The 27,729-nt window shown below is 38.9% G+C and overlaps 1 protein-coding gene across 2 annotated transcripts; it reads left to right on the top strand.

Annotated features, from left to right (window-relative positions):
• The first annotated feature begins 145 nt into the window (after nt 1-145).
• On the top strand, nt 146-20,271 carry LOC139943322 (methyltransferase-like protein 27). Of its 2 annotated transcripts, none has more exons than XM_071940146.1 (6): nt 146-282; nt 3,286-3,427; nt 10,468-10,590; nt 14,633-14,768; nt 15,303-15,395; nt 17,140-20,271. In XM_071940146.1, exons 2-6 carry the CDS (start codon nt 3,287-3,289, stop codon nt 17,343-17,345), a joined length of 699 nt encoding a protein of 232 aa, XP_071796247.1. In that variant the 5' UTR covers nt 146-282; nt 3,286; the 3' UTR covers nt 17,346-20,271. The 2 variants fall into 2 exon arrangements, with proteins under 2 accessions (XP_071796247.1, XP_071796250.1); XM_071940149.1 differs by having other exon boundaries at nt 153-282; nt 3,283-3,427.
• The last annotated feature ends 7,458 nt before the right edge of the window (nt 20,272-27,729 follow it).

Here is a 27,729-nt window from a genome sequence, read left to right as displayed (position 1 = left end):
TTGAACATTTAGCATTTTGCACTGTTTGCTATGGCAGATTATTTGGTGGGGTGCACCCTTATGATTGTGCGAACAACGCCCTCATTTGAGCAAACAAAATGAACTTCACCTATGACATGTAGTAGAAACAGTTCATTACAGTGACAATTTCGGTGTGGTGGGGTGTGTCAATCGTTGCTTGCTTTCAGTATCAGAATAAGGATGATTACTAGGAGCTGAATGTAAAATACATGTGTCCACGCTGGTCTAAACTATCCGGAACTTTGCAAATCGTCTATCAAGGTAAACCTACTTATACACAGCATGAATTATTAGGCAGTTGACGTGTGAGGAGCCGTTAATCATAGATGGGGAATTCACCGTTCACACAAAGGCGCCGCTTCTATACTAAAATGGAAAAGTTTGCCGAGGGGTGGCCAACCGCGGGCCAATCACGGGCCAAAGGTGGGATGCCCTAGGTCGGGAAGGTGTACTCTCTCACCGCGCTTTTTTTGTACATGTTCAAAATAATCGTTTCCTTGTCGTATCATTCATACCTCGTCGTTCACACAGCTCTAACGTGTATGCAAAGGGAAAACCAGAATCATACAAGCAGCGCGGTAGCATAATGGTGAGATCTCTGTATACTCGTAATGAAAACGCAGCACGATATCGGCAACCATTTCGAATTAGAAACAACCGCTTGATCGGCATTGGTCTTGGTGTACACGTAGTTGCATCATGTCAGCATATTTGACCTATAGTCTAGACAAGATTTCCAAAAAGGACTCTAGTTAAGGAAGTGAGCGGCATTTTTGAGTAAAAGTTGGTTCAACTAATTTGGGGGTGTTGAATCCGAAAATGGTGGATACCAAGGCTAATTTTTAGCCCTTCCCGTGAAAAACCAAATTAAAACTAGACATTAAGTGTTTGTGAACAAACACGAAGCTGTTCCGTGTTGTTTTGCTTGGATTATGTGCTTCATTGCCCAAGGAATATATAACTGAAAAAAGGTTTCAAAAAAGTTGTGTAGCTCTTGTTATAAAGTTTTACTCCCCGGTTGACACGTAAGTAAAGGTCAACATGGGCCCACAGCTACCAAAGATTAATCTGCAATGCCAAGGAGACTATAAAATCGGTTGTGTAGATTTTGATATATAGTCCCACTTCCGGTTGACCCAGAAGTAGAGGTCGACTTGGGGTCACAGTTTTCCAAAGCTAATATTTATTGGCTTAGAGTCTATAACTGAAGTTTGAACATTAGCTTTTTACTTTTTTAGATATGGGCTCACTTCCGGTTGACCCGGAAGTAAAGGTTTACGCCGTACCCATGATCTTTGAAAACAATTCCCTGGAAATACAAGTTTTTTTAAATAATTACACTGTTTCTATAAGTTCTGATGCTTTTAGAATGACCATCAATAAAATATATCCTAATCTAGAGCAGTTTTGGGAAGTGTACAACATGTAATTTAATTTTAATCCAATAAATTATGTTTCGGAAAGCTGGGTTTGTTTACACTTCAAGAGCCATTGTGTTTGTGCACAGACACAAAACGTGCAATACATGACGTCATGGTGACGTCGTCGAGAATTTTATGTCAAAAATCACATAAACAGGACCTGACTAGTGTATAGCTGTACAAAGTTTCAGGATCGGCAGTCTACTTTTTGAGATATGGTGTTACCTAGGTTTGCTAATTAAATATTCATAAGCTTAATTACGGCTTATTAATTAAAAAAAAATGAATATTTTTTTACGATAAGAATTAAGCTTATGTTCTAAGCTTCAATTTGGTATAATAAACTCATTCTTTCGTATTATGGTTTAGGAGATTAGGCTGCCACAAAAACGTGTACAAACGCTTCGGGATTTAGGGGAGAAACAAAGAATAATAATAAAAACAATAACAATCTAGACGAAAACAATACCTGTTCCGACGGACGGTCGGAACAGCTAACAATACAGAAAACCTAGCAGACAACGGACTTCTCAGGTGAAAAATAGTCAGGTTCGTGGTTCCATATTGATGTTGTCAGATGATACCATACGGGTCAGGTGCCCGGGTGCAGGTCAGGTATCCGTAACAAACCTTTGATTGTACTGGATAGATATACAACCAAATTGCACTTTCAGAGGGACCAACAGGTGTTTTGAATGTCAATTTGAAAGTATTTTAGTTGGTGTTTTTTTCGAACAAAGAGTTATTTATTATTTGAACATAATTTCTCTGTTGTTAAAAGCACAAACCGTCGATTTTTTTCTCTTATAATGTAGGCCTACACTACTTAAACAGGTAGGCCTACCAGGTGTAGTCTAGACTCAACAATGATACAGAAAATTGTACTATATATCAACTTTTCAGTGCTCCCTTTTTTTGATTAGGTTAGCTTTAAGTGTTCACACTCAAAAAATTTGAGTTTAGAGGATTTTAAAGTAACTCATTTTTCGATTACTATTCTCCCCTGTTAAGGCTCACAATTGAAAAAATAAATTCCAGTTTGTTTGTTGTGAGTATAACGCATTGTTAGTCGTGTTGGTACACAAACAGACGAACTTCACACAAGAAAACGATAGTAAGATTCCGAAACAATAGTGTTTTTCCTAAAATTAAGCTGATTTTATGTTATGTTATGATAATTACTATGTTATGTTATGATAATTACTACGTTACTTTAGATACTACGTTACTTCAGAGGAGCTGTTTCAATTATCTACACACTGTGCAAAGGAGCTGGGAAAAACAACGTTTTATGAACTATACCTGGGAATGCAGGTCATTACGTGACCTTTGACATGAGCTGTATGCAAATTAGACAGTACTTAATATTTATGAGCTGGGTGTAACCAAGTGGGGCAAAGCAAATATATCACACTTTTTGGATGTTTTTCTGACATTGTTCTCTTGTGAATCTTATGACCAATAGTAGGCCCGAATTTTCACAGGTTTGTTGTTTTATGCATACAAATATTGTTGTATCAATTCATAACTTCAACTCCCATATTACCATTAGTGTCCTGTGAAAGATGCGAGATAGTAATGAAAAGAAAAAAAAACACCCTTCAAACGAAGTTGTGTGCTTTCAGATGCTTGATTCCGATACCTCAAAATTCCAAATCTGAGGTCTCGAAGTCAAATTCGTGGACAAATATTTCTTTCTCGAAAAACTACGTAACTTCAGAGGGAGCCGTTTCTCGCAATGTTGTATACTATAAACCTCAACCCATTACTCGTTACCAAGCAAGGTTTTATGATAATTATTTTGAGCATTTACCATTAGTGTCCACTGCCTTTTTACCAGCAGAATGGATTCTACAACTCCAGTATTCTCAATTGAGGAGAAGAGGGATCCATGTTACGGGAAGTCTGCATTGCCGTACGAAGAGCAACGCAAGATTATGGACGATTTATACCGAGAGTGGATTAAGGACGACTGCTACGAAAAGGTTAAACCCCTAGAATTTATTTAACTAAAATAAAATAATAAATTAAATAGTATAATTTATTCTTTGTTTTGTTTAGCGCTATCAATTACTAACATTAAAATGTACTAAGGAAACAACATCAAAATTACTTTAAAAATTGACAATTAAGTTTAAGATTAAGAAGATTACCCCCCCCCCTCCCTCCTCCTTTGAAAACTGACAAAATTTAATGTGTACTACTTTTGCTTTTTTGAGGCGCTCATTCTGATATGGAGTTAACTTTTGGGGTATGTCATGGCCTAGCAGGAAAAGCACGGGATCCGAGCTCTGCTGTTGAAATAAGACCAAGTGTGACAATACACATATACACTTCTAAAACTAAAATTGACGTGTTCATAATATGAGGAATCTAAAGATGGATAGTACTTTGTAGGTACAACCATGTGTAAAACCATGTGTCAAACTTCTCCTGCTGACATACAAATCTCTTCACCAATCCGCACCTCACTATCTTCAAGATCTCCTTCATCCATATGTACCTCATCGTACCCTCCGCTCCAGCTCTACTTCTCAACTGGTCCCATACATCACTCGCACAAAGTCTTATGGCCACCGCTCGTTCTCATATTCTTCACCCTCACTCTGGAACAACTTACCGCACAACATCAACACTGCTCCGAACGAGAACATTTTCAAACATCTGCTGAAAACTTACCTGTTTACTCATTAATTTTTGTAAAGCGCTTCGGGACTGTTGTGTGAAGCGCTATATAAGTGCTGTTCATTATTATTATTATTTCATTTTATCACAGCATGCAAAAGAAAGATCTCATTTTCTTTTGTGCCGGTAACTCCTCGAGTCGGGCTACGTCCCGTAGCCTTAGATCTCAAGGGTCTTTCTCAGGATCCTCGCTGTTCCCAAAAGCGCTGCCTACTGTAACAGATCTACCCTTACATTTGTCCCTATTTCATCTAGATGTTTCCCCAGTGCTTTGGGAATGGTGTCAAGTGCTCCAACCACCACGGGGACTACTTTTACCTTTACATGCCAAATATTACGAAGTTCGATCTTTTCTCTACCCTCTTCCCCCTCTTCATGGTCATTGAAACACATTTCTCCAGACCGAACTGCATCCCAATGGCATCACTGAAGATACTGACGGTCTGCACCAAAGAGTCGATCTCGGCCTCATTCTTCGCAAACAACTTCAAATCTTCCATAAAAAGCAGATGGTTGATCTTACATCCGTCCTTCTTCATTACATAACCTGCACTCACCTTCCTTAGAATCATCGACAGGGGCACCAGTGCAAGAACATACAGAATCGGAGACAGAGAGTCACCTTGGAAAATACCTCTTCTTAAGCATACCTTGCCCAGAATATCATCGGTGGCTGTCAGATTTTTTCGCCACGTCTTCATGCTCTCATCTAAAAGACGTTTTACTGCATCAGCCACTCCAACCATATCCAGACATTTCATTATCCATGTGTGCGATACCATGTAATACGCCTTCTTGTAGTCAATCCACGCCATTGCCAAATTAGTCTTTCTGCTCCTGCAGTCCTTCAGTACAGCCTTATCGACTATTATTACTATTACTGTTACTGTTACTGTTACTGTTACTGTTACTGTTACTGTTACTGTTACTGTTACTGTTACTGTTACTGTTACTGTTACTGTTACTGTTACTGTTACTGTTACTGTTGATGTTGATGTTGATGTTGATGTTGATGTTGATGTTGATGTTGATGTTGATGTTGATGTTGATGTTGATGTTGATGTTGATGTTGATGTTGATGTTGATGTTGATGTTGATGTTGCTGTTGCTGTTGCTGTTGCTGTTGCTGTTGCTGTTGCTGTTGCTGTTGCTGTTGCTGTTGCTGTTGCTGTTGCTGTTGCTGTTGCTGTTGCTGTTGCTGTTGCTGTTGCTGTTGCTGTTGCTGTTGCTGTTGCTGTTGCTGTTGCTGTTGCTGTTGCTGTTGCTGTTGCTGTTGCTGTTGCTGTTGCTGTTGCTGTTGCTGTTGCTGTTGCTGTTGCTGTTGCTGTTGCTGTTTCCGTTTCCGTTTCCGCTACCGTTACCGTTACCGTTACCGTTACCGTTACCGTTACCGTTACCGTTACTGTTACTGTTACTGCTAATGTTACTGTTACTGTTACTGTTACTGTTACTGTTACTGTTACTGTTATTAATATTAATCTATTTTGTTTGAGTGTTGGCTTTTAAAAAAGCCGGTGTGGTCTGACGTTTCGAGCAGTGAGTTTACTCTACTCGTCTTTAGTGACACAGATTGACTTTCACTCTCAAAAGAGCGAAAACTGACACCACTCGGACAAGAGAGTGACATGTTCACTCTGTTGAAAGATTGTTGTTGAAAGATTGTTCTCATATATTTGCACCCATTGTTGCGGAGATTGTTAATTTGAGTATGAACAATGGTGTTGTTCCTGCAGCTCTCAAGCTAGCCCACGTTCATCCTACACTCAAAAAAATCGTCTTTAAATCCAGAATTGCTCAAAAACTACCGTCCTATCTCAAATCTGCCGTACATATCCAAGGTACTCGAACGAGTGGTCTTCTCAAGACTGTCAGACTACCTCCGCGAAAACAATCTTCTCGATAGTCGACAGTCTGCGTATCGGGCACACCACAGTGTTGAGACACTCCTCGTGAACTTATCTAATGACATTCTCATGGAGATGGACCTTGGGCGGATAACTGTCTTAGTTTCGTTAGACCTTTCATCCGCTTTCGACACTGTTCATAATGACATTCTCTTAAATATTCTCTCATCCCTTGGTATTTAAGACGTTGTGCTAGATTGGTTTAAATCCTACCTGACTGATCGCCAGCAAGTCATGTACGTAAATGGGACTCAATCTGATCATATCTCCTTGAACTGTGGTGTCCCACAAGGTTCAGTTGGTGGGCCAATGTTATTTTCTATATATTTGAGTGAACTCAGGGATGTTTTTGATCGCCATCACATTAGATACCATTGCTATCCTGATGATGTTCAAATCTATGTTTCTTTTGTTCCTAATCAACAGAATGCTTCTAGTGCCATCCACAAACTAGAATCATGCTTAGTTGATTTTATACAATGGATGGGATCCCATTCACTCAAGTTAAACAATGACAAATCTGAAATGATTTTACTTGGTTCTGTAGCTCATCTGGCTAAGGTCAGAGTCTCTCATATCAACATTGGTAATTGTAAAATTAAGCCTTCTGTAGTCTGTAAAAATCTAGGTGTTACATTTGACTCTGCTATGTCTATGTCTAACCAGGTTTCTAACATATGTAAATCAGTTTGGTATCAATTAACAAATCTGGGCTTTATCCGTAAATACTTAACTCGTTCTACCACAGAAAAGATTGTTCATGCTCTGATTTCTTCCCGGTTTGATTATTGTAATTCTCTCTTCTGTCTTCTACAACAGAATCAAATCTCTCGTTTGCGACAAAACACTGCAGCTCGGCTGGTCACTTTGTCCTCCAGCAGAACCCATATCACTCCGGTTTTAAATGCTCTTCACTGGCTCCCTGTTCAATATCGCATTCAATACAAATTACTTCTGCTTGTTTTTCATTCTTTACATGGTTCTGCTCCTCAGTATAATTGTCCATTAATTACCCGTTACAATCCTTCCAGATGTCTTAGATCATCCACTTCGTCATTAATGGTTGTTCCCCACACCCACAACAATTGGGGTGACAGGGCTTTTTCTCATGCTGGTCCTTTACTTTGGAATAATCTGCCTCTTAATATCCGTAACATGTCCTCTATTCATAAGTTCAAAGAGGCCCTCAAAACCTGCTTTTCATTAATTTTGTGTTTCTTCCTTGCGCCATGAGCATCACTTGTGGTGGATACCGGCGCACTATAAGTGTTCATATTATTATTATTATCTTTTACATTGAAGGCATTGGACATTATTGGTAATTACTCAAAATAATTATTAGCATTAAACCTTATTTTTAGGTAACGAGTAATGGGGAGAGGTTGATAGTGTAAAACATTGTGAGAAACGGCTCCCTCTGAAGTGACGCAGTTTTTCGAAAAAGAAATAATTTTCCATGAATTTGATTTCGAGACCTCAGATTTAGAATTTGAGGTCTCGAATCAAGCATCTGAAAGCACACAACTTCGAGGGACAAGGTGTTTTTATTTTTATTTCATTATTATCTAGCAACTTCGACGACCAATAATTGAGCTCAAATTTTCACAGGTTTGTTATTGTATGCATATATTGAGATACACCAAGTGAGAAGACTGATCTTTGACAATTACCAGTAGTGTCCAGTGTCTTTAAGAGAGTGAAACATATTGACACCGCCCCACCCCCCCCCCCCCCAACCCATCTTTCTCTCTTTCCAATGGACCCTGAATTATACCGTTCCGCGGTCCATTCCCCGGAAACAACCAAACTGTGATTTAAGGCCCTGTCACACAGGCCCCGATAAAGAGAACGAAAACGATATCGATAAAAATGCACGCCCTCGATTGGTTGAATGAGCGTGGGCGTTTTCTGCGTGGAGCAATTCAACCAATCGCGAGCGTGCATTTTTGTCGTCCTCGTTTTCGTTCTCGTTATCGGGGCCTGTGTGACCGGGCCTTTAAAGCTTCACCACAGACTATAAAGACAAAACAAAACTAAATTTCATCGTGTGATGTGTTTACCAATGATTTTAGCCCACCAGGGTGCACCCCGAACAGGAGAACACAGAGCGTCGATCTCAAAATTTTCAAAATATTCTATAACAGACAGATTTGATTGTAAAACAAATTGCCCAAGCCTGGGGGTTGTTGACTTGAGGTATTTTGGATGACATAGGCCCTGACATAATTTTTGGCGGGAGGTAAGGTGTATAGGGACACCTTCAAAATACGAAGTCTCTAAATCAAATTCGTGGACAATTACTTCTTTCTCGAAAACTATACATCACTTCAGAGGGAGCCGTTTCTCACAATGATTTATACTATCAACAGCTCCCCATTACTCGTTCCCAAGTAAGGTGTTATGATAATAATAATTTTGAGTAATTACCAATAGTGTCCACTGCCTTTAAAAGGAAATCAGGAAAAGTAAAACGGACATCGCACATACTATTCGCACAATAAATAAATTATAACAAAACTATCGCCAACATGAAACAGACTTGGAACAACAACTACGTGGATTGTCGAATATTGAAACGTTTGACATGCCATATTGCCAGGTAGAGTTTGTTCTTTAGAAAACACAATGTCCACAGATTTACACTAAACTTACACAGTTTGAAGATACTGATAGTAGAAAGCTTCCCTGAAAATGTTACGTGCTGAGGTGCTGTAGTTTTTGGGGAAATGAGTAAAACAATGTCAAGAAAATAGTTTTCGTCTCATGAGACGAAAATTATTTTAATCATTTACAAACGTATTTTCATGACATTGTTTTACTCATTTCTCAAAAACTACATCACCTCAGTAAGTCATATTTTCAGGGAAGCCTTCCACCATCATTATCTTCAAATCCTGTAAGTTTAAAGTCACCTGGAAGTGGTATTTTTTCAAAATAAAGCTTTTGTCACTATTATATGTGTTTTGATGAGTGGAATGTGAATAAACAGTTAACTAAGGTTTTAAAAAATCAGTTCTTATGTTATTTACAAATTTAAGTTAGGAAATGCATTATGGTTTAGAAAGATTTTTAAAGTAGAATATAACGATCTACACAAATATGCATCGAATCTGCACGGTTTTCCATTTACGTCGTGAACCAACACGGCACCCTATTGTATGGAGTCAGACCGACCATGTTAGCTCGCAAAGTAAAACGGAAACCACACAAATTTACACATTATTATCTTTAATCGCAAACGGGGGTCACAGGAAAACACTGCTACGGATATTGTTAAATGTGTGTCCTCATAAGGACTTTATGGAGGTCGAAAAGTTGACATCTGCTTTTCAGCTTTCTAAATTGAAAAAAAAAAAAAAAAAAAAAAAAGTTCTCGGTGCACTTTTCTGCTTTTCGTTCCCCATGTAAAATAGATTAAACATTTTCGTAGAATTCCATTTTTTCACCTTTTTACTTTTCAGTTTCACGAAAAAGCAGATTTTACTTTTTCACCTATACACTAATGGTCGAAAAATGAACATTTGCTTTTTGGGTTTCTCAGAAGCAGAAAAGCAGATTGAACGTTTTTAGATTTAAAAGGAAAGGTACACGTTTGGTAATACGTTTGGTATTAACTTAAAAACTGACTTGGTAACGAGCTTTGGAGAGCTGTTGATAGTATCAAACATTGTGAGAAACGGCTCCCTCTGAAGTAGCATAGATTTTGAGAAAGAAGTAATTGCTCACTAAAATAATAGAACACTTCTAGCCAGAAGTCTTTTATTCCTATCTGAAAACAAACAAAGTTTGTCAAACAAGGGTATTTTTTCTCTCTCATCATTTTCTCGCAATTTCGATGACCAATCGAGCTCAAATTTTCACAGCTTTGTTATTTTATGCTGTTTTTGGATACACCAAGTGAAAAGACTGGTCTTGGACAATTACCAAACGTGTACCTTCCCTTTAATGTAATTCGAACTGTTCTGCAAGCCGTGACATGGAACGCTAGTCGTACAGTACACACGAGCAAGAGATTAACGGAAGGAATGAACAGATGTTAAAGTCACCTGGAAATATAATATTTTTTTTTTTCAAACATAAGAGTATATGCTTACGAACAATAAAACAATTTTGTTAGTAATTGTTTGTCACGATTTATATGTTTAAAAAATATATATAGTTGTTTGGGGGGCTGACTCCGCCTACCCCTTTTGTGACGTCAATCGAGGCAGACTTTGCCTGCAATGCGTATAATAAACACACGTGCAAAGTACATGTACGTCCAAGTCGTGAGTTGGTACATTTCAAAAAGTGTTTTTCTGCATTCAGCAGCAATACACCTGGTCGGCATTTTTTTTTTGAAACGTACCAACTCACGACTTGGTCCGTACATGTACTTTGCAATTGTGTTTACTCTACGCATTACAGGCAAAACTCTAATTTTTTTTTTTTTACAGGAACACAAGAGTGTTGGCTATGTTGCACACATTGAACTAGCTCAAGAGATATTGAAGTGCGTTACAGACAAGACTTCACGTATACTTGATTGCGCTTCTGGAACTGGCTTTCTGGGTGAAGAGGTAGGCTGCACACTATAGACCTTTATCACACTGTTACCATATTGGTCATGTTCCCTGTTTCCAGTTAGTAACGCATACTAACATTCTTTGCGCAAACACGGCACCAGACTATTTTTTCGTCCAGCCTCAGTTTGGTTACAATGCGAATTGGAATGGAGTAAAAGCAGATTGTAACTCATCACATATACATCGCAAGATGGTTTTGTTTAAGGATCGTTTGTGTATTCGATAATAGCAATGAATGCTAACATTCATTGCGCAAACATGGCACCAGACTATTATTTCGTCCAGCCTCAGTTTGGTTACTGCGAGTTTTAAGGTCATACAAAACTTGTTTTAAGTTTTATTATTGTTATTGGAGTTTTTGTTTACCCTCCGAGCTGCCCGAAAAGGTTAGTAGTATACAACATTGTTGAGAAACGGCTCCCTCTAAAGTGACGTAGTTTTCAAGAAAGAAGTAATTTTCCATGATTTTTATTTCGAGACTTTTAGAATTTGAGATCTCGAAATCAATCATCTGAAAGCAAACACCTTCGTGTTCAAAGGATGTTTTTTCTTTCTTTAATATCTCGCAACTTCGACGACCGATTGAGCTCAAATTTTCACCGGTTTGTTATTTTATGCATATGTTGAGATACACCAAGTGAGAAGACTGGCCTTTGACAATTACCAAAAGTGTCAGTGTCTTTAAATAATTGTGTTTGTGGCAATATTGTGTTCTCGTTATACGGGTCTGAACATTAAGTTGGTATATTGTTTGCACAATAATGTTGTAAAACGGGAAAAAATTTATACATGTTCCAAATATTACAGTTAAGGAAGGTACACGATGGGTAATTGTCAAAGACCAGTCTTCTCACTTGGTGTATTCCAACAAAAGCATAAAATAACAAGCCTGTAAAAGTTTGAGCTAACTTGGTCATCGAAGTTGCGAGAAAATTAAGAGAGAATAAACACCCTTGTTGTAAGATATAGAAGAGTTTGCGGTAACACCATGTAATAACAATCTCTAAATGAGTTCGGGTGGTTCTGAAAAGAACCGTTGGGTTAACTCGACGGAGAATGCTGGATGCTGATGCTGCATGCTGCTTAAGTACTAGGCGGTGGATCAGCGGTGATGCACGAAGGCGGGAAATGTAGGCGGGAAGTGAACTCGATGATGCGTGGTGAAACCTGTTATGGAGCCTTGGGTGTTGTGTGGGGGGTGTGTGCTCACTGAACCGTGTCAGTAGGAACAGGCACAGGGGATAGTGAGGGTGTGGGGTGACTGAGGGTATAGATGACCCAAAGCAGTCTAATAGTTGGGGCCTAGGGGGTGACCGTGGATATAGAAGATCCATTGGTCGGGAGAAGGGGGAGCCAGATGTCGCTGATGTGGAAGCCGATGTCTTTGGGTACGGTGTCATGCTTGTGGATCTAGATGGCCTCTCTAATGCGTCTAGGGTGCCACGCCTGGATGGGAGCGATGATTTCCGCAGCATCCCATTTCATTCGGTGGTCAGCGATGTGGGAATGCTTGACGATAATAATAATAATAATAATAATAATATGAAACATTTGTATAGCGCTCTACGGAGAACAGAGCGCTTTACATGAGACTATGACAACAAAACAAAAGAAAAACAAACAAACTAGGATGGGTGGGGAAAAAGAAATGTCTTGAGGAGGCTTTTGAATACAGGCAACGAGATCGCCTCTCTCAGACCCGCGGGGAGCTCATTCCATAGGCGAGGGGCAGCTATGGAGAATGAGCTATCCCCAGCTTTCCGTCTAGTTCTAGGAACGGAAAGCCGGGTCTGATCAGCTGATGAGCGGAGTCGTTGCCTGTATTCATCAGCAGTATTGGAGTTTTGGGAATGAACAAGTTCAACCAGATATGATGGAGATTGGGTGTGGAGGATTTTGTATACATGAGTGAAAATTTTGAAGTTGATACGTTCTTTAACAGTTCTTTTGTCAAGCAACACCAAGAGAACAGCTTTACTTTCATCAAGGGAACGAAGAATGTCATTTTTCACCCGAAGGAGGGCAGTCTCAGTACTATGAAAGCGCTTGTAAGCAGACTGGAACTGTTCCCCAAGTGTGTAGCTGTCCACATGGTTAATTACTTGACATGTTGCCGACGGATTTATCGAAGTCCCCCCTCCTTCCGTGTGCTCGGTGTTCCTTAAGTCTAGTGGGAAGGTTACGCCCGGTTTCCCCGACATAAACCTAACCACATTCGCATGGAATGCGATAGACTCCGGCACGGGCGGAGGGGTCCTTCTTGTCCTTGTGCGATTGGAGAGAGCCATGGACAAGGAAACCGGGCGTAACCTTCCCACTAGACTTAAGGAACACCGAGCACACGGAAGGAGGGGGACTTCGATAAATCCGCCATCGTCAAGCATTCCCACATCGCTGACCACCGAGTGAACTGGGATGCTGCAGAAATCATCGCTCCCATCCAGGCGTGGCACCCTAGACGCATTAGAGAGGCCATCGAGATCCACAAGCATGACACCGTACCCCAAGACATCGGCTTCCACATCAGCGACATCTGGCTCCCCCTTCTCCCGACCAATGGATCTTCTATATCCACGGTCACCCCCTAGGCCCCAACTATTAGACTGCTTTGGGTCACCTATACCCTCAGTCACCTAGGCCCCACACCCTCACTATCCCCTGTGCTTGTTCCTACTGACACGGTTCAGTGAGCACACACCCCCCACACAACCCCCAAGGCTCCACAACAGGTTTCACCACGCATCATCGAGTTCACTTCCCGCCTACATTTCCCGCCTTCGTGCATCACCGCTGATCCACCGCCTAGTACTTAAGCAGCATGCAGCATCAGCATCCAGCATTCTCCAGAAGACGATCAGAGCATACTGATCGAAACGTCGAGTTAACCCAACGGTTCTTTTCAGAACCACCCCAACTCATTTAGAGATTGTTATTACATGGTGTTACCGCAAACTCTTCTATATCTGTGAATTTGTGTGATTTCAGAAAGAATAAATAACTTCTAGCTAGAATAGCTAGAAAGAACAAATAACTTCTAGCTAGAAGTCTTTTATTATTTTAGTGCGAAACTATCTCTTTCTCAAAACTATCGCGAAACTATCTCTTTCTCAAAAAACTATGCTACTTCAAAGGGAGCCGTTTCTCACAATGTTTTATACTATCAACAGCTCTCCAATGCTCGTTACCAAGTCAGTTTATATTTGTGTTGAGTAATTACCAAACGTGTACCTTATGCCAGGTGGAAATAAATACACTTTTATGGTACTGCAGCTTACAAGCGTGAGCCCCAAACAGGTACACCCCTTAAGCCCAAACCAAACAAACACTGAAGCAGTCTGAAATGTGAAGGAAGCAACATGTATTTAAACGATTTCAAATGTATTCAACGAGTAGTATGCACACAGTAATTTCCGTGCACATTAAATAGGGTCCACAAGCATGACTCTAGCAGTCAGGCAGGGGTCTATCGAATTCCTTGTACTTGTGGTAAAGTGTACCTCGGCGAGACCGGTAGAGACGATCACTACCAGGCTGAAAGAACACGGCGAAACGTGCGGAAACCAGGGTGGGTTTTCCCGTCATTTTCTCCCGACTCCGATGACCGATTGAGCCTAAATTTTCACAGGCTTGTTATTTTATATATAAGTTGTGATACACGAAGTGTGGGCCTTTGAACAATACTGTTTACCGATGTTGTGCGATTGCTTTAAAGGGTAGTTCAAAAGAAAAATCTGCGGAACTGGTCCATACAAGTTGTATTTATTGAAAAGGTATAAAAAAAAAAGTGTGAAATTTTTGACTTCCATAAATGGCCGACCGTGTTAGTTCACAAAGTAAAGGGAAAACCACGCACATTCGAGGCAAATTTGTGTGGATCATTGTACTGTACTTTTAAATCTACTTTCTAACCATTAATATGCATTTTATAACAAACGTTACAAACGCTTTTCAAAGACCAACTCGACCGATCAAAGGCAACGTGTTCCTTTAATGATATAGTATCTAATTTTTTCCTTTTCCTCTTTTTGTTTAACAGCTGCAAAAGATTGGCTTCACAAATTTGGATGCCCTAGACGCATCGCAGGAATCTCTCGATTACAGCAAGAAGAAAGAGATTTATCAGAACTACATTTGTGGACTTCTCGGACCAAAGAAAATGGAAATTGACAGCGGTATTCAATTTATTTATTTAATTATTTCTCTAGTATAAAACACTGAGAGCAACGGCTCCCTCTGCATCAACGTACTTTTCGAGAAAGAAGTAATTTTCCACGAATTTGATTTCGAGACCTCAGATTTGGAAAATGAGGTCTCGAAATCAAGCATCTAAAAGCACACAGCTTCGTGTGACAAGGAAGTTCTCGCAACTTTGACGACCAATCGAGCTCAAATTCTCACAGGTTTATAATGTTATGCATATGTTGAGATACACCAAGTGAGAAGACTGGTCCTTGACAATTACCAATAGTGTCCATAATCTTTAATATTCGTCTAACAGACCTTGATGTCATATCAGTGGGGCACCCTCACCCAGAGGTAAAAAAGCGGCCGTTCATTGGCCAAACCTGTGCGCCGCGCGTACAAATCTGTGATGTTTGATTGTTTCTCCATCGTTTTACCTCTAAGGTGACGGCTGGATGACGTCATTGCATATAGCTGGTAATAGTTATTGTTGAAGTCTGTTTTTATTTTGTTGTGTTCCCCAGACGTGTATGATGCTGTTGTGTTTTCAGGATGCTTTGGGAACATTCACACACAATCGGACTGTTTTCCGGAACTTATACGAATCACTAAACCAGGTAGGTCTATCGCTGTAGAATTAAGAATGTCCGTGCTATAAAGTTGTCGATAACAAATTCAAACAAAGTATCCTGTGGGGAGGTAGTGCTGTCTGCTCTACCAGCCAGGCTTCTGCAGAAAAGCGTCAATGTGAGAAGCGTAACATGTGCTAACCACTTCCGCATCAAAGCAAAAGACATGTTAGTTCATTTCAGAACAATAATATAAGAAGTCATCAATAGCCCTGGGCAACAAGTGAAGTTTACAACTCATCTAGTATCAAATACATTGTAGTCACGACCTTGCCACTAGTCACGGCTAATTTTAAACTCCTAAGATACATTGCGACAAGTTGTTTGCCACAGGCCCAATAAAGTAAAATTTGTGCTTAAAAGGATTGAAGTTGTTGGGAATAGTCAAGAGCGACACAATTGGTTCACCAAGAAGTAGTCGCGACTATTTTTGTTGTAGTCATGATGGTACCACGTCGACTATCTGAGTAGTTGAACATTTTTATTTGTAACTCGACTAGGCAATCAAAAGTCGCCACTTCGACACTAGTCACACTAGTCGCTCAGGCTTAGTCATCGGTAGAGGAAATATCACCTGTGATTCAGCAGAAGAAACTTCACCAGTGTCGATTAAGATATAAAGCTCAATTCTAACTCTGTAAAAGTAACTTATAGCAAACTGATATGTCCTTATTTGCTCATTTTCACTAGAAACTAATACAGGTTAGAAACAGCTTGACAATTCTGAAATACTAACCTAACAGTGCAATGAGTGAGTTAAATACACTGAATTTTCCCAGTTAATATTATTGTGGTTTTTTTACTTACTTGGGTCCTCAACCACAACAGCTATTACAAAGATATGCGACTCTTTATATCAGATATCAAATAATAAACCACAATGGAAACTGACTGGGTACATTTTTAAATGATTTTGGGTTGAACAAAGAGCTATCTAGATTTGAACCAACGACCTCCGGTTTAACGTGCCGGCGCTCTACCAACTGAGCTATCTAGCCCTATGTTGGTGGTCTCCCCACTTTGTCAATATCTTTGTTCGGGGGGTGCCTGTCAGAAGCCATTCAACCGCAAATTGCCGTGTAGCCAGGGATCACACCCGGGTAACGATACAACCTGGGAAGCGGCAGACATATATATATATATAAATGATTTAGGATTTAACAAAGAAAATTGACTCGAGCAGGATTTGAACCAACGACCTCCGGTTTAACGTGCCGGCGCTCTACCAACTGAGCTATCTAGCCCTATGTGGGTGGTCTCCAGATTTTGTCAATATCTTTGTTCGGGGGGTGCCTGTCAGAAGCCATTCAACCAGTGGCCGTGTAGCCATTTTTTTTTTTTTTTTTTTTTGGGGGGGTGGGGTTTAGTACTTACGTACAAAGTGCAAACACACATCGATAATATTTATCCCCGGTGCAAATTTAAAATTTATTTATAATACTAAACCATTTTGAGTTTTACCAATATACACCGATGTGTAGCAGTGTAAACTAAGTACTTGCCCGAGTTCTGTGGGGAAAAAAAATCACAGGCATGTAACTCGGGTGGAATTAAAACCCGTAACTACTGCGATTCTAGAGCAGTGTTATACCAACTAGACCAACGAGATTGCCCGGTAGCTAAAGGCAGTCCGAAACCTGTGTTTTAGCAGCGGGTATGGAAACGACAATAATTTAAGAAAAATTACAATATTGAGAAAAACATGACAAACGTGACATGTGTACTTTTCTAGGTGGCTATATCATGTTCACCGTACGACGATCAGTTCTTCTGAAGGATGAGTTGTGCAGTAATGGTGCGTTGGATGCAGACATTCATGATCTGGACCTCAAAGGAAAATGGAGATACCTCTCGAAAACGCAGAAACTCTACATGACAAATCAAGACCTCAGAGGGAAGAAAGAATACTGTTATGTTTTCGTTTGTAAAGTGCTTTGAGAATAATCGATTTGGTTTCATAGTAAAAAAGAAAAAACAGCCCCTTGTTAACCATTCCAACGGTGTTATAAATTAGCCCAGACATCAATTTCAGGACGCTTACTGCCAAGATTATGAGCTTGCCAAGAAAGTAGCAAGCTTGCAAGCTTGCATGAAGACAAACGTGTGGCATATAAGCTTGCTGCAGGCAGCTGCAAGCCTACATAGGCTCGCAAGCTTGCAAGAAGCTGGTAGCTAGCTTGCAGAAATCATCGCAATCTCACTTGAGCTTGCAGCCAGCTCGCTGAGATGACCACAAGGTTATAACTAGCTTGCCGTAAGCTTGCTGCAAGCTTGATTTTCCGTAAGGGAGGTCTCATACTTCTAACGTAGCCCCACATCTTGCAGGAAATACTGTATGCTGAAGCGCCAGGAGCGTTAAATAGGAAGTCATACACTTGTATTATTCCTATTATTATTATTGGAAAACAGGGTTTACATTTTTCATTAGCATGACTATTCATTAGCATGACTTTTCAGTAAGCTTTGAACATTATTTAGTACCTATCATGTTTCGGCATTTTGGAAACGAAAAACAAATCCAGATTCATTGAGTTAGGACTAGTCCTAACTTAGGACTAGTCCAAGAAGATAGTTAAAACGAAGGTTAGTCCTGTGTAGGACGAGTGACTCGTCCCAATAACATGAGAAAAGACTTGTCTTAACTTTTTGTGAAATTCACCCCTGGACACGTTTGGTAAATGTCAAAGACCAGTGTTGTCGCTTGGTGTGTCCCAACGTCATGCATACAGATAATTAATCTGTGAAAGTTTGGACTAAATTGGTCATCGAAGTTGCAAGAGAACAGTCAAAGAAAAACACCCACAAAGCAAAACTTTTCACTTAAAAGTTTGAGATTGATTTAGAGACCTCAGAATTAGATTTTGAGGTCTTGAAATCAAGCATCTGAAACCACACAACTTCGTGGAACAAGGGTGATTTTTCTTGTATTATTATCTCGCAACTTCGAAGACCAATTGAGCTCAAATTAATGTTCACGGGTTTGTTATATTGTGCATACGTTGATAAGTGAGAAGACTTGTCTTTGACAATTACCAATAGTTTCCAGTGTCTTTAAGGAGCTTGAGTCACTTGTGTGTGACGGTCAGTGTAAGGTTCGTATTTAAAAGGTTATAACCAGTTTAATTCATTGATTTTCCTTTTTACTGCAGTGGAGTGTCTCTTTTGTGTTTATGTTTTTGTTTTTTCAGGCCAAGATCTGCTTTTCTTAAACTATTTGGTTTTGCTATTTACGTGTACTTTTTAAAGGAACGTTACAGAATTGGTTTTAGTTAGAAAAAGAGCTGCTGGTAGTGTAAGCACTTTATGTAATCCACCTGTAGAAGTTTGAGATCGATCGGCCATCTGGTTCACGAGAAAATAGTGAACGGCCATCTGGTTCACGAGAAAATAGTGAAATGCGATTAACCATTTTGTATGACATTGATACATTGATACTTTTTAAAGGAACGTTACAGAATTGGTTTTAGTTAGAAAAAGAGCTGCTGGTAGTGTAAGCACTTTATGTAATCCACCTGTAGAAGTTTGAGATCGATCGGCCATCTGGTTCACGAGAAAATAGTGAACGGCCATCTGGTTCACGAGAAAATAGTGAAATGCGATTAACCATTTTGTATGACATTGATACAAAAATAAAAATTAATCAAACACTCACTGTGCGATGAACTCCAAATGCGACATTAGATTATTAATTTCTCATCAAATAATGACATTTCAGACAGAAACATTTCAAGGTATCTTTTCTACCAGAACAAATCTGTGAACGTTGGAGCACAGTTGGTCGTAGAAGTTGCGAAATAATAATTTAAAAAAAACACCCTTGTCACACGAAGTTGTGTGCTTTCAGATGCTTGCTTTCAGAGGGAGCCGTTTCTCACAATGTGTTATACTACAACAGCTCCCCATTTCACGTTACCAAGTTAGGTTTTATGCTAATAAATATTTTGAGTAATTACCAATAGTGCCCACTGCCTTTAAATTTGTGATCTTTACGATGTTTCTTATACCAATGATGTTATGTTCCTTTGATTATTTTGTACACTATATATAGTTTTAACTATTGTAATGACTCTTTATTTTGACCTCTGGGTCTGTCAATTCTAATAAAACTGAAATTCGGGTAAATAAACGTCTTACTTATAATTGATCTTATTGCTCGATAAATACAATACCTAAGGATATTACAATCTTATCGCAAATATAAATCTTTCACTATTACCAACAAATTTCAAAAAGTAAAGACAAAATAAATGCAATACTTTTATCAAGTTTAAATGAATGCCCTTTCACTATGTATTTTAAGTTAAAAGATTTTATTTTAAAGGCAGTGGACACTATTGGTAATTACTCAAAATATTTTTTTGCATAAAACCTTTCTCGGTGACGAGTAATGGGGAGAGGTTGATGGTATAAAACATTGTGAGAAACGGCTCCCTCTAAAGTGCCATAGTTTTTGAGAAAGAAGTAATTTTCCACGAATTTGATTTCGCGACCTCAGATTTAGAACTTGAGGTCTCGTTATCAACCATCTAAACGCACACCTTCGTGTGACAAGGGTGTTTTTTTCTTTCACTATTATCTCGCAAGTTAGATGATCGATTGAGCTCAAATTTTGCATATGTTGAGATACAGAAACTGTGAAGGCTAGTCTTTTACAATTACCAATAGTGCCTTTAAGAAAAAAAACAATTAAAATTAAATATTTTACTATATGCTAACCTCTCTTTCTTTACTTTATTATTGTGAGTTTAAAATTGTGTTAAAATTGTAACCCTTCCTAAGGGTTGCGGGTTTGTTCTGTTTTAGGAATAAATCAATACAATACAATACAATTTGTGTGTGTACATATATTTATATTTTCGTTTAGTTCGGATGTATTTGAAACATGCAGAAGTTATTTAGCTTCATCAACAAAGCATGATCCTGAAACTAAAACTTTGCCTAGGATCAGGCGAGTTGGTCCTTTAAAGGATTCGGGTACTTTTTCAAAATGTCCACAGATTTACATTAAACTTACAGGGTTTGAAGATAATGATAGTGGAAAGCTTCCCTTCAAATATTACTAACTAAGGTTGAGTAGTTTTTGAGAAATGAGAAAAACAAGTCACAAAATAATTGTTGTCTCATGAGACCAAAAGTTTTAGCATGTACAATCCCCTTAACCAGTTATGATATTATACCAAAAACCATAGCATAACTGGTTAATACGTTTTTACATGCTAAAACTGAGACGAAAATTATTACTTTTACTCATTTCTCAAAAACTACAGCACCTCAGTATATACAATTTCAGGGGAAGCTTTCTACTATCATAATCTACAAACTGTGTAAGTTTAATGTAAATCTGTGGACATCGTGTTTTTTGTTGGGAAAAAGTACATAGACCCTTTAAAAGCAGTTGAAACCGTTTGTTAATGATTTCAGCTGAAGCCTTTTATTATGCATCTGAAAGCACACAAAGTAAATTTAACATCTATTATATCGCTGCGGTACCTGCTGCCAAAACATATGATTCGAACCAAAGATTATAGAGCGCAAGATGCGGAACTGAAGCTTTATCTATTGTTGGAACGTGAAATACGCATGGGCGCCATTTCAGCAAGTGAATGTTTTGTTTCCCATTGATAGGAATGGTCATTGTCTGCACTGAACTGCACTGATCTATTGTTGTATCGAAAGAGTTACTTGCCGAAATGGCATCCAGTGGGATTTCACATTTCAGCTTGAGTTCCGCATCTTGGCGCTCTCTAATCTTTGATTCGAGAAAAAGCTATTGACTCTCATAAGTATCAGTCAGTAATCCACAAACATGTTCTTCCTTTCTAGTTAAGCTTCAATCGCCTACCTGTACTTTTTTTTTCGGGGTGGGGGGTTCCTTTGAGGTTCCTGGTTTCACTAGTTTTGTTGCAATATTTTAATTACTGTATTTTTCTTGGCTTTGTAGGAAAAAAGTATTGGGGTTTAAGGAGATTTGTAGGGAATTTGATTGGCTTCCTACCTTTTTTGAAAGGAGCGAGGATGCGTGGTCTTCTGGTTGATCTATATTTTTCTGGTATATCTATATATTTTTAATGTATTTTCTACAGTTTTTCTATATATTTGATTTGGTATTTGATGTGCAATTTTTATGTCGTTTTTGTCCTTGTGCCCTTTTGTGCCTTTGTTATTTTTATTGTCTGTATCGCCTTTAGATAGTGATTATTTTCGCTTTTTGGTTATCCGCAGGCTTGTTCTCTGTGTAGTCTTATTTTTTATTGCCTATTCTTTGTATGTACTGTTTGCCTCGAAATAAATAAGTAAGTAAAATAAATAAATTCGAACTGCCTCTAGCTACCAGACAACCTCGGTAGTCTAGTTAGTAAGCGCTGCTCTAGAATTGCAAGGGTCGTGGGTTCGAATCCCACCCTATTTAAATGCATCTGATATTTTTTTCACAGGACTCATTTTGAGTAATTACCAATAGTGTTCACTGCCTTTAACACACATTGGTTGTATATGGGTAAAACCAAACTGAACCTTCTGGATCACCGATGCAAATTTAACATATATTAATTTATTTGTATACAGAAGTCGGGAAAATACCGAGTATACAGTGCTAACACACATCAGTTGTTTATGGGTCAAACCAAGATGAATCCTTTTTTATCCCCTAGACAAAATATTGTGACATATAGTCGGAAAGTACGTACCGAGTATAAAGTGCTATTGTACCAAGTAAACAGTGCTAACACACATCGGTTTTTGTATTATGGGTAAAACCAAAATAGTATATTAAATAAATAAATAACTTTCGATTTATATAGCGCCTAATAATTAACACTTAATTCTCTAAGCGCTTTACATTAGTGCCCTGGTCATAGGGCCAATAACATCCCTTTTTTAATGTTTCTCAGCTCCCTTGGGAGTATACAACCTGGGCAACAGTTTATATCGCTCCAAAGGCTTTTTCATTCACAATATCAACCTCTACCCTCGCAGGTACCCATTTATTCCCCTGGGTGAAGAGAAGCAATTATAGTAAAGAATCTTGCTCAAGGACACAAGTGTCACGACCGGGATTCGAACCCACACTCCGGTGAAAACGCACCAGAACTTGAATTCGATGCTCTTAACCACTCGGCCATGACACTCTATATTAAAAATAATAATTGTTGCTGGTCTCACGTTTTGACAGTGAGAAGAAACGGATAAATCAGGCTTTCAGTTCAAGGTTGTTGTCGCCACATCAACAACCTGAGTTTCAGCCAGACATCAAAATAATTGAAGGGAGTGTAGTGACAATACACACAGTGAAACCATCGACGCATTGGTTAAATTGTGTACACTAGTTAAAGACACTTGACACTATTGGTAATTGTCAAAGACCAGTCTTCTCACTTGGTGTATCTCAACATATGCATAAAATAACAAACCTGTGAAAATTTGAGCTCAATTAGTCGTCGAAGTTGCGAGAAAAGAAAAAAACACCCTTTTCACACGAAATCAAATTCTTGGAAAATTACCGCCTTCTCTCAAACTACGTTACTTCAGAGGGAGCCGTTTCTCACAGTGTTTTATACTATCAACAGCTCCCCATTACTCAACACCACGTAAGGTGCTAATAACTATTTTGAGTCGTTACCAATGGTGTCTACTGCTTTTAAAGAGACACGTTGCCTTGGATAGGTCGAGTTGGTCCATGAAAAGCGTTTGAAACCGTTTTGAATTTGATATGATGGTTAGACAGATGTTTTAAAGGTAGAATACAATGATCCACACAAACATGCCTCGAAATTGCGTGTTTTTTTTTACTTTTACTTTGCGAACTAACACGGTCGGCCATTTTAAGGAGTAAAAAACTTGACTTCACAAAATGGCGTGCCGTGTTAGATCATGACGTATACGAAAAAAAACACGCAATTTCGAGGCATGTTTGTGTGTATCATTAGGGATGTTTAGCTGCACGTTACGCGAGCCAAAACGTAAACTGTAAAACGTAAAAATCTCACGTTTTAAATATACTTTAAGTAACATGTGTTCACGTCAGGTACACACGTGCAGGCAACAAACGTGAGCATGCAATAAGCCCAAAGTGGTGACGTCAAATAGAAACGACACAATTTATATAACATCTTTCTAATGGGTTCGTATCCCACCCGAGTAAAATGCCTGTGGGTTTTTTCACAGGACTCGGGAAAGTACTGAGTATACAGTGCTACACACATCGGTGTATGGGTAAAAACCATAAATTATTATTCTTAATCCCCGATACAAATCTAACATATATCACATGCATTTTATAACAAACTGTTTCAAATGCTTTTCTTTGACCAACTCGACCGGTCCAAGGCATCGTGTTCCTTTAACATCCAGTCTTGGCCAGTCAGTGGAAGAACGGCCATGTGCGTTGAAGCGCAGTGAAGTTTAAGTATGCCTGGCGCTATTGTTGGTATAACAATAAGTCTGGTGCAAAGGCGTCAACAACCATAAGGGACAGGGGTACACAACACAAAAACAACATGTTTTTGACCTCCATGTTTTTGTGGTACATCCCCACTTTGTTTGTTAACCCCCACCCCTCGAAAAAAAATTGTGTATATTATCTGATAAGGGCATGTTGGGAAAACGGCTTTACCTCATTTGCAATAATTATTTCATACTTTTCCCAAAGATAATAATGCAAACGTTGCCTAGATAGTTTGTAGGAATTGTAATAAATATTGATTTGGTTGTATCGTCATTTAACCTTCGAGAAAGACTCTGCGTGGGTCGAAACGTCAGGCCATTTACTTTTTTTTTGCAATTTTACCATCGGTCCATTTGGTTGCAAGTTGTTTGCAACAGCTAATTCTGTTATATACACTATGGAACCACAGTATGTTGTGCACAAGCCTATTATGTAGACATTATTTTCTAACCGAAGAGTCCGAGTCAAAGGGTCATACTGCTTGTCAACCGGGCCTTTGGAGGATATAACTTAAGGGTACTGGACACTAGTGGTAATTACTCAAAATAATTGTTAGCATAAAACCTTACTTGGTAACGAGCATTGGAGAACTGTTGATAGTATAAAACATTGTGAGAAACGGCTCCCTCTATGTTGCGGGCTAGGCAACGTAATTTATTCATGCGTGACGTCAGAAGCGTAGAATTTTCTTGGTCAAATGAGGGCGCTGTTTTGCATCTTTCGCCAGGATCGATCATAACATTCGTCACTAGTCAGTCATACTTTCGCCAATATTTTGTTGATATTGGATGCGCCCAATGTTGTGAGTACAAAATTAGTTCAATCAAGTTTAAGATTATAAGTTTAAGTATACTCTGCATCAGGGATTGTTGATAATAAGCGGGTAATTAGTGTAAAATTTTGATTGTAAAAATGGTTAATTTTCTAAGCATGTCGTCAGTTAGATTCACGTGGGTTGCATGTACATGTACGTGTACTGTGTACGTTGGGGTATTGTGGCATACAGTACACGGTGGTGTGTGTGGATACGGGTCAAAGGTCAAAGTTGGAATAAAGTTTTGAGATTAAGTTAAGTCACTTGAGTTGAGGCAAAGGGGAATCACACACACTTGGCACACATTTTGTGGGTAAATAGGGATTTAATCAGTTGTTGTAAATACATAAAATTGGGATTTGTTATTGTAATTGCTGTAAATCAAATGTTTATAGTGTATTGGGTTCATTTGATTAATTGCAGATCGAACCATCATCACACGTTGCTACAAGCAACTGGTATCGTAATAAAGGGTTGGACATCAGTAAATTTTGTCATTGGTGAAAATATTTGAGTACACACGTCACACTCTAAACTAACGTAGTTGTTGAGAAAGAAGTAATTTCTCATTGAAATAGTTATTTGAATTGATTTCCAGACCACACTCTGGTGACTGCACCAGAACTTGAAGTCGATGCTCTTAACCACTCGGCCATGACACTCGACCATCTGCAGATAAAAGCCAAACTATAATTGTCCGTGTACCTGTTGCTTTACAAAAGTGAAAGTGTAGTGGCCGAGCGGTTAAGATCATCGAATTCAAACTCTGGTGTTTCTGATCAGCAGCGTGTGGGTTCGAATCCCTAGCCGTGACCTTAAGCAAGACACTTAACCGTTGTTTCGTCCTTCGAAATGGACGTTTAGCTATTGGTCCCGTGTGCTGTGTAACACGTGCAAAAGAACCCAGTTCACTTAACGAAAAGAGAAGGGGTTCGCCCCGGTGTTCCTGGTTGTGGCTGCTGTACTATGCGCCGTGCCATCTTGCAAACATCACCTAATCTGAAAGTTTGTATATCTCAGCGCCTTGAGTACCTTGTTTATACGAGCGCTATATAAGACTTCGATATTAATATATTACATAATACAAACAAAAGAAAACATTACGAAGGAAAACAATTAATCTCACAACATTATAGTTCGATAGCCTTTAATTTGTTTTTACAAGGTTAACAAAATTGTTGTTTATTCTCATTTTTAAATTTTTTTGAAAATCACACAACAGCTTTACATTAGACTACACGTCATTTAAAGGCAGTGGACACTATTGGTAGTTGTCAAAGACTAGCCTTCACAGTTGATGTATCTCAACATATGCATAAAATAACAAACCTGTGAAAATTTGAGCTCAATCGGTCATCGAAGTTGCGAGATAATAATGAAAGAAAAACAACCCTTGTCACACTAAGTTGTGTGCATGTAGATGGTTGATTTCGAGACCTCAAGTTCTAAATGTGAGGTCTCGAAATCAAACTCGAGGAAAATTACTCCTTTCTCGAAAACTATAGCACTTCAGAGGGAGCCGTTTCTCACAATGTTTTATACCATCAACCTCTCCCCATTACTCGTCACCAATATTGTCCACTGCCTTTAAAAGAAACAACTACACAGTAAGAAGAAAATGTTATTTTGGTTTTTCCTTTACAGAAATCACAACATGCATGCTTTGCTTTGTTTTAAAAAAAAATCAAACTTCGCCGCCAAAGGCTGAATTATGTTTAAAACACAGAGCTTTGTATAAAAGAGACTTTTTTAAATTACAGAAAAACATCAATAAACATGGACAAAAATGTAGCGTTTAGGCTGGGAATCTCAAAAAGACAGTTGGGATGGTTTTTACCCCAATATAGGTCGACTGACCTTGTATGCTCAATCGGTCAACTGTTCCCGGTCTTTGACAAAGGGACCAGAAGTTTACGTCTTTCATTTCCATGTAAAAATAAAAGCAAAAACATACGGGTCTGCATTGACAACAATGAATTTGATATTTGGTTATCAGCTCAAATTATGGTTCTGCTTCAGTTTGACTAACTTTGGGGTAAGTTTGACCCAGATTCCTGGTCAAACTGCAGGATCTGACTCCGGTTTATGATTCTGATCCACAAGTTTTTGTAATAAACTATTAGACAGAAGGGATCACTTAACAGTTGATAAGATGTATTCAACATAAATGAGTCATGTACACTTGGATAATGGATATGGGTCATTTTGGATAAAAACTGGTGTTTGAGCTCACGCGGAAAATACACAAAACAATTATCAATCAAATCTTGGCTAGAGGCTCTGCTAAACTTAAGTCACCTGGTAATAAAAAGAACATTCTTCAAACATTAGATTTTATGTTTCTGAACAGTAAAATAATTTTTTGAGTAATTGTTTTTAACGGTTTGTTTGTTAAATAAAAAATAGATAAAGTTGTTTGGGGGTGACTCCGCCTACCCTTTTGTGACGTCAATCGAGGCAGACCTTGCCTCGATCGAACATCGAACACACGTACGTACAAGTACATTCAAGTCCTAGTCGTGAGTTTGTACGTTTCGAAGCAGGTTTTTTTCTTGCATTTTTCCGTCAATGTCGACCAGGTGTATTGCTGCTGGATGCAGCAAAACAACTAAAGATGGGGTTAGATTGCAAGTCTTTTCCAGCGCTGTGCAGCACTACACGTTTTGACAAAAAGAGAAAAGTTCTTTTCTTAAACATGACGCCATCCCAACAATTTTTCTAGTTAGTAGGGAAGTCGAGGAAGGTACATGAAAAACGTAACGAACCTAAAGGAGCATTTGCCTAACGTGAACAAAATCAGGTGTTGTTTCAACTTTGAGGGCATGTTTTTAGCTTGCGCCCAGCGTCACTATCTTGTGTTGGCACTGCATGCGATTCACCGCGCCTCTATCGACGTCACGAACAGCGCCCTCTCGGATTGGGCTTATTTTCAAATTTGTAAATAACATGGAAACTAATTGTTTTTAACCTTAGTCAATTGTTTAATTATATTCCATTCATCATAACACATATTTTAGTGACAAAAGCTTTATTTTGATAGCCTTTGGAGAACAAAATTATCGCAC

This window comes from Asterias amurensis, chromosome 10 (genome assembly GCF_032118995.1).
Source record: "Asterias amurensis chromosome 10, ASM3211899v1".
NCBI classification, from domain to species: domain Eukaryota; kingdom Metazoa; phylum Echinodermata; class Asteroidea; order Forcipulatida; family Asteriidae; genus Asterias; species Asterias amurensis.
Note: the sequence above shows the minus strand (reverse complement) of the source record. Positions and strands in the feature narration are given on the sequence as shown.

Excerpts from the sequence above, each read along its gene's own strand:
- LOC139943322 (XM_071940146.1), top strand. The coding sequence starts at position 3,287 with ATGGATTCTACAACTCCAGTATTCTCAATTGAGGAGAAGAGGGATCCA. Across the intron at positions 10,591-14,632 it reads CTGGCTTTCTGGGTGAAGAG|CTGCAAAAGATTGGCTTCAC; the intron begins GTAGGCTGCACA and ends TTTGTTTAACAG. Across the intron at positions 14,769-15,302 it reads GAAAATGGAAATTGACAGCG|ACGTGTATGATGCTGTTGTG; the intron begins GTATTCAATTTA and ends TGTGTTCCCCAG.